We start from the raw sequence: 8,152 nt of genomic DNA on the forward strand, positions 1-8,152 counted from the left end.
TTTTTCTTTTAAAATTTTCTAACACCTCCTTTGCTAGTTTCTTTATGTTGTTTGCAATTTCAAGCCATATATCATTAATATTTTCATCTAAATTCCAATTCCCTTCTATTATCAACTTATTTCTAAATTTAGATAGTTTTTCTCCTTTTGTGTATTTTCACCTAACTTATATACACATATTTCTTTTTCCCTATTTCTATTCCATTTACTAATGTGCACATCTACCATCACTAGTCTAAATTATAATGTTAAGCTTTCTCCTAGGATACCTTTGCAATTTTTAAACACCATTCATGTTTTTACTTTTAAATGTTGTTAAGTTTTTGGTCTTCTTTGGGAAAAAAGATGTTTAAAATTGCCATATTATAAGCTATTATAAAATATAATATTGTATCTCTTGATTCATTCCTCTCACCAAATCTAAATCTTCCATGTTCCTATCATATTCTACACTTCTTTTCTTTAAATATTTCACTTTCCTCCTATAAAAGTATTCTCTTCATTTGGATTTTTTGGATTAATCCTATTAAGTTTTTTTCCAAATTTGCATTTTAGTATTCTTTTTTTAAACCCATTTGAAGTGCATAAGTACTAATTATGTTAATGACTTCCTTTTCTAAAATAAGTCAAATTAAAATTATTCTATCCCCAATTCTTTAAGCATTTACAATTTTATTTTTTAAATCTTTATTTACTATTACTGCTAGACTATTTCTGTTATTCACCTCTCCTGTATACCATAATTTGTACCCCTTAATTTCTTTAGCTATTTTTACCCATCCACTTAATTTCTTATAGACATTGTGTTTATTAATTCCATAGTTTTTCCTGTTAGTATTCCTACATTTCGAGTGGTTGAACAAAGTTGCATTTCTTGGACTAGCTTTTCTACCGGTCCCCATTCAGAATGATGCAAGAACCCTTGCCTATTTGACACCACAACTAAATGTTTTCATGATAGGTCACTTACAGGAACCATCCTAGCAAACCCTTGCCCACTTAACACTACACTCAAGATAAGCTGCAACATATCATTTTTTGAGAACGCCCTAGCATGAGTATGGAAAGACAAATTAGAATCCACATTCTTGAGGGTTTGGCAAAAGTTTTAGTGCTAGGTGCCAACCTAATGCATCTCTCATCCTTTATCTACGCTTGGGACAAGCACATACTAGTGGAGTAACCTTTCATTACCCATGTGAATAACCAAAATATCAACATTAAATATATTACAATAAAATTTCGGAACACTAGACCCATAATGAATTTTGAGGGAGACTTTTTTTTTTATTTTTATTTAATTAATAATTTCAGTATTCTATAATATCTTTTATAATATATATTATTTTCTTTGTAAATCTTGTAAAAGGTTGTGAAATTCCAACAGAAATATGATTACCTAAAATTGTCATATTTTGTTTGAATCACCATATCTAAACCCAAAATTTTGCAAAAATCTGTTCATTTTTTCTCAATCTTAGATCTATATGTAGGAGGGCAAAGCAGATTTCACCATGAAGAAAATAGGTTTGCAAATCTTTCTATTTTATTTTCTCATCCACTGCTCTCCCATAACTAAATCCATTTTCCTTGTTTAGAACATTTTGAACTTACCGAAAAATGGAGTGCTATGTTTAATGAAAATAAGAGAAAATGAACATGTAAAACTTCTCTCGTTTTGTCTTTTGAGGGCCGAAGCCCAAATCAATAAACAAGTCTATTAGAGATTGGATTGGGGCCTTTTGACACAATGTTCTACACTGCGATCATGTGAAATGTTTCTTTCGGCTTAATGTGGCCTCATTTAAGACACTAGTCCTGTGCATCTGTTCATGTTGGATCGTTGAGGGCTCTCTTCCATTCATATGATCATTATCTTGTGATTTATTAGGGAAGAGGCGATACATTAGGGAGTTCATAAATCCATCTATCAGCTCAATTAACAAAGAGAAGAATATTTAAGTAATATTAAAATAAAACCAAATAAGAAAATGATGAAAATTAGAGTAAATATACAGTATTTCCATGGTGATCAGTCGCCAGTATAACGAATCTATCCCATCTGGGATGGGTTAAAATCAGTCTAGGCCCATGCCAGCCAAGATGCTTTAGGTCTATATATGTAAGTCCTCGGCCTAGAAGCCCAACCAAGTAGGACAGACCAGAGGCCAGCCCAAACTAAGATAAGATAACCCTACATGGCCAAGGAATCTTAATTGCATATGACAAATTAATTTGGGCTACAAGAGTTGTCTCTGAGTTCCTCTCATCCACTGCCCCATCATTAATTTGTGTAAATTAACCTTCTTTAGGTAAGGTTTCTTTCTATTAAGAAATCACAACATTGAATGGTTATTACTAATAGTAAAAAAGTGATGAATAAAAGGTGTGACATATATCTGACCTGAACTGTTGAATTGAAAATGTGGCAGTCCAGTAGATCTCCATCTGAAGGAGATATAAAATGTGACATATAAAATGTGGCTCTCTACCCAACTCAACCAGTGAACTTTTCTAGTAAGGACAAATGCTTCTATTACAAATAATGGTACCTGACCTAGGCCTCAACTCAGTTTTGGTAGCAATAAAGCCATAATTCTGGTTGGGCTAGCAGGCCTCTGGGCTGGTCTGGGCGACCACTTCTCACCTCTAAGGCTCTAACCAATAGTTAGGGATGTAAATTGAATACCCGATTTGAACAGCATCAGGACCCATTCTCTGAGGCTAGACAGTTTAAAAAGTTAGCAAATGTTCAACCTAAGTCTTTTATAGCAATATTTAGCAACTGAATGATGGAGACCCTCAGAATTGGCAAGCTTGATAAATCCATTTGCGTTGGCCCTTTAATCTATCTTTATTTTTTTTTTTTTGGGGGGGGGGGGTACTATTTTGTATTTTTTTTTTTATGTTTTTGAGGCTAAAAAAATGATGTCAGTTGATACTACTTTAGAAAGTAGTGACACTATGATGGACAAATTTAGCATTGAATGAAGTTTTGAGCTTTGTTGTTGTGTTCTTTGTTCCGTAGATTCAGAAGGCTCTCTTGTCAATGTATCAAAATTGGATATATGGGAGACCAGTCTCACAGTTGGGCTGATAGAACTGGAAACTAGGAGTGCAATTTGGGCAGGTTGGGTCAGGTTGACGGTCAATTCAAGCCCGACACTAAGACTCGGTCCTTGGGCTTGGGCCTCATCCAGCCTGAGGACAATTCCAACCAAAGCTTAATCCAACACAATGCGGGCCAAGCTTAACCCTAGGTGGCTTGGTTGGTTTCGAAGGATTTCTACAACACATTTTGCACATCTACATTTTCTTGGGCTTTATAGCCCAATGGATCAAAAATATACATGACTATCATTAATAAATGCATATGTATAATCAGAAAATATATATTTTTATATAAATAACATGTATAATATGTGTGTATTTGTAGATGTTTGTTTATTAGGTGCAAGCTTAGGTTGATCATGTACTTTGAGATGTAAACAAAAGTATAAATATACGGCATATATACATATCTCACGTCACAACTATCTATATGTTATAGAATGTCCGGCAGTAGTAGGCTCGGGTTGGGTTGAGCTGGATTTGGACTACCCAAGCCCAATCTTTGTTTATGTTAGGCCTGACCCAAGTTGCAGTATTCCTGGTTGCCTGATTCAATGCCAACCTAACTAAACTTTACCCCATTCAAATGCGTTAATAAGTTTTTGACACTAGCATTTATTCTTTAAAGCTTATTTTGATGTAAAATAGATTTAAAATATAATATTATAGAATCATTTTCAATTTTTTTAATTTGCTTTTTTATGTGTGTGTGGGTAAAAAATCAATAAGGTTGAAAATGGAGGCATCACCCATCCAACATTTAGTGCCTAGAAATGTTACCAAGATCAAAGTAGAACCCATAAGAGTAGCTAAGAATATCAGTAAACCAATGCAAAAATTGCAAATTATTTTTCTATTCAGTTCTTTGTCATTTCAATAGGAGGAAAAATTCCAGTATTGAGGTTCTCCTTTGCAGGATCTAGTGGAATACAGAGCCCTCTAACCGTCCAAAGAAATTCCTCAGAAATGAAGCAAGAGTTTAACGTATAGTTGGCCAAGTTCTTATATCATTTTCTGATTTGCTCCCTTCTGATGCCATCATCTCAATGTTGTGGTGCCCAAGGGCAATAGAAAGCCAATTGATATATCTGCAACTACACAAATGGTTGTAACTATATATCCAATATCACATCACCCGGACAATACTTAGTTTGAATTCATGAGTGAAGGTACCAACATGAGAATCATCTTGCAAAATCCAGACTGGTTGGATTACCCAATATAAGAGTCAAATTCTTCCAAATCCAAAATTGATCCAATTGGGATTTGGGAGAGAGGTTAAGGCCAACCATCTAAGCTGACCATTCATTTTACTTTGTTTTATACTTTTCTTAGTCAAATTTCAAGTGGGCTCTGTAAATTTGATCATCAAACTAAGAAACTCATATCACTACCAGTAAAGTTTTCCATACTAGAGAGAGAGAGAGAGAAGAAAGTAAGTCACATTACGTGAGTGACCAACACCATACATAGAAGCATCTATTTAACAAACTCGTTCACATTACATAAGTTTTACTAAGACTTCTTCTTGGTACCCGGATCCCAAACTCTTGTTCTCATGGAAGGGTGTAACCTGTAAAGAGAAATAAGAAAGTTAGTTATACCCACAAAACTTCATTACTAGTTAATAACTATAAGAATCATCCCCTTAATTCCATTTTTAACTTGGGTCATCAGTCTCTCTGTTCTACTGGTCGGTGATTCAGAACAAGGGATATCTCTGATCTTGCAACCTTATATTGATAACCACCAGTAGGCTAGTACAGAAACTGATTAATGATCAGCTAAATATTCATAATAAACAAAGTTAATTGTAGCCCATTAGATGGGTTCTTGGAATCTTACTTCCACATTTCTTGCCAACTGGTCTGTTCCTGATGTTGCAACGCTTAGGAATAGTGATGGCAATCCCCAGATTGATTCCGGCCTGCTTTACCAGGGGCGACAACAGAACAGCACAGAGGCATTTGGGGGAGATTTTGAACAAAGCTGATACCTTCGAGCAGCAAGCTGGTGGAACCATTGCTGTCTTACTTTGAGTTGCAGTGGCGCACGGGCTCAAGCTAGCAGCTGCAGCATTAATGGGGGTTTTCCCACACTCACCTGCAGCAAGTACTTCTTGTATGTAAGCATGAGAAGCTAGTAAGAAGATGATAATGGCAGCAGCAGCAGAAGTGGCTGAGTTGGAAGCCATTTTTCTTAACTCTACTACAACCAGAGGAGCTTCTTTACTGATCTCTAGCCTCACTACTTGGAGCACATACATACTAGAGTAGTAGATCCTAGACGTATATTTATAGTAGTGAGGAGAGAAGTGATGCTTCAGCCTTCTGCCCGAGTGGGGTGGTTGTGAACTTTCGATATATAGTGTGAAAGGTTTAGAGTGTTCGATCGTGGCATGATGACATTCAAAGATTAATGATTCAACCATTTGAAACTAAGAAAGATTCATCCTTAGTGTCGTTTAATATTGCCTCCTACTTTTCTTCTTTTTCAATCTACTGGGTGTTTCCTTTTTTTTTTGTTCCAACTTGAAAACGAGTTAATTAGCGGGACGTAGAGTCGTTTATTGACTGGACTGAAACATGTAAATCCGAACCCAGGGAGAAGACAGCTTGATCATGTCTCGTGTCTCCTATCCAAGATATATGAAACAACAAAATCTTATGGAGCTTTTGTGATTGCTTCACGCATGTGCAGAGCCGTATTATTAATTGTGGAATGTGGGCATCTTAGATTGGGCCTTTGATCAGCAACAAAATAACATCAATCACCCTACTCGAAAATGATCTTTGAATTATCACTTCTTAGGAATATTGTCTTGGTTGTGAGACCCAAAGAATTGGTCAAACTTATTTTTTGGTAAGAGAATTGGTGAAACTTTCTTATTATAATTAAATTTAATATTTATTATGTTTTTATTTTTTATTTTTTCTTGGTAAACAATACTTAATAGGTTGGAATCATCAGGGCCCATATGACGCTATTTATTGTCCATGGTTTTAAAAATCGACCTGAAAATGTGTTTTAAGCATGGGAAGAGCCATCTTCGGTCCAACTCTAGAAGTGGAATGTAGAAGAATAAAGAGAAAAGTAATGCATGCTCCTAATTAAGTGGGGTGGTTGTGGTAACGTGGATGGTTTAGAGAGTTTGTGCTTTGAAATTATTAAAGGGCTAAACTGAGTGTGACGCCTTGTTTTTTTTTTTTTTTTTTTTTTTATCCTTACACATTTCTTTTTCCCATCTTTCTGGCCGTCTTTTTCACATTCAAATAGGGATAGTTGAGAAAGTAAAAACGTTGGCCGTTGGAAACGTTATATTGGGCATGATACATGGTTTTTGAATTACCGTTGATCCGGATGGTTGAATCTGTCAATGATCCATTGAACCATTGACCTATCAATGTGTTTAAAGGTTTTGGTCATTTTTTATTTTTTTTATTTTTTAATTTACAGGATCAAAACTGGTCTTGTTCTAGACAGATTCAGACCCAAATTGATTATATATAGGTAGGGTAGGGTAACATATATATAATGATCTCCTAATTTGCATGTGTAAGACTACTACGAGTACACACATGACCATAGTACTTCCGTTGAGCATTGCGAATCTCAACTTCGCATATATACCTAAAGACTCCCAAACTCGTAGCTAGCTCAAGACACCACAGATGAAGTTGGTCCCTCAAGCCATAAGGCTTGGACTTGCTACCCTCTAGCCTCACCAAGCCAATACAAAGCTAGTGAGGCTTGAGATCTTTAACCATTGACATCGGCCAATACGATGCTAGTGAAGGAATGGTAGGATCCATCTAAGGGACACTAAAACGGTTGCAGAATGGGTGGGCGAATTTCAAAAATTTTCTACCTTTTTCCATCTGGGAATCGTATTTCCTAAATTTAGAATACCATATCCAAAGATCTAACTTGAACCATAATCGAACCAGATCTGAACCAAAAGGAAAAAGGGAGGAATATACCTGATCTGGAGAAACAGTATCTCCCAAAGTTGGTGTTCACGCCCAAAGAAGAAACCAAGATCCGCTCCTGCTGAAGATGACACAGCTGTGGATGGAACGGAACCAGCAGGGTGCGTCCTACACACTGGATCCTTCGCAAGAATCCTCTGGAAACTCTGAACACCGAATCTTCTTCAGTCTTTCCTGCAAGGCTGATGTCAAGAACTGATTTCTTGACTTCCTATTGCTGCTATGATTGAATCTTGTAAGAGGGAATGGCGGCGGCAGGAGGAGAAATCCAGGGACGAAGATGGCTGAACTGCTTCTCTTCTCTCTGGAGTATGAATGAGATCTAATCTCAATTTGCAGGGAGAGTTCTTTCACACAAACCCTGGTTCGAATTCTGATATGTTTCTGTTTGGTTTTTCCTCTTTTCTTCTTAATTAAGAAACCTCTTAATTAGGAGTTATCCCAATCCAAATCTGTATTTGGATAGGGGATTATCTTAATCCTATCTGCAGATTAAGTTAGTTTACTCCTGATCTCATCAGGAGGTTACCAGATTCAAATCTAATTTGAATTTGGTCTCCTGGAGTGGATAAGGTTAAAGGCCCAATCCTTTTACTAACATTAATCTCAAATTCGCCCCATAGATGGGTGATCATATCAGCCCAGCTCGAAATGGGCTTTTGGCCCATTATATGTTCAGTGTTTAACTAGTTTCCAATCTGCTGCCTAGTTGGGCTTTTTTGTATGGTGTGAGACCCAAGCATTGATCTACACACCAGCCACATGGGTTCGGCCCAGCCTTTAATACAAGGCCCAACCGAATTCACTGAAAGACTCAGTAAACCCCTGAGCCCATCATATGGACCCTATGGGCCCAACACTTACATTAAGTGGTCCCTAGGCCAAACCATCTTATAAAAACCCAGGGATTGTGGGCAGGTGCAAGATTAGCCCATCAGGTACTACCCTAAATGGTCTTACACTTAACCTCTCAGCCCTTAATGATCAAGCACTGCCCGACAAGAGAGGACCTCTCCCTCGGCTGCAAGGAACAGTGTCGCACTCTCCACTCA

At 36.8% G+C, this 8,152-nt stretch overlaps 1 protein-coding gene across 1 annotated transcript; it reads right to left on the reverse strand.

Annotated features, from left to right (window-relative positions):
* Positions 1 to 3,927: 3,927 nt before the first annotated feature.
* LOC104611055 (Bifunctional inhibitor/lipid-transfer protein/seed storage 2S albumin superfamily protein) lies at positions 3,928 to 5,423 on the reverse strand. Its single transcript, XM_010277970.3, has 2 exons — positions 4,957 to 5,423; positions 3,928 to 4,684 (listed from the first exon to the last, which is right to left on the reverse strand). Exons 1-2 carry the CDS (start codon positions 5,375 to 5,377, stop codon positions 4,668 to 4,670), a joined length of 438 nt encoding a protein of 145 aa, XP_010276272.1. The 5' UTR covers positions 5,378 to 5,423; the 3' UTR covers positions 3,928 to 4,667.
* Positions 5,424 to 8,152: the final 2,729 nt, after the last annotated feature.

Source organism: Nelumbo nucifera, chromosome 4 (genome assembly GCF_055504915.1).
Source record: "Nelumbo nucifera cultivar China Antique chromosome 4, China Antique-T2T, whole genome shotgun sequence".
NCBI classification, from domain to species: domain Eukaryota; kingdom Viridiplantae; phylum Streptophyta; class Magnoliopsida; order Proteales; family Nelumbonaceae; genus Nelumbo; species Nelumbo nucifera.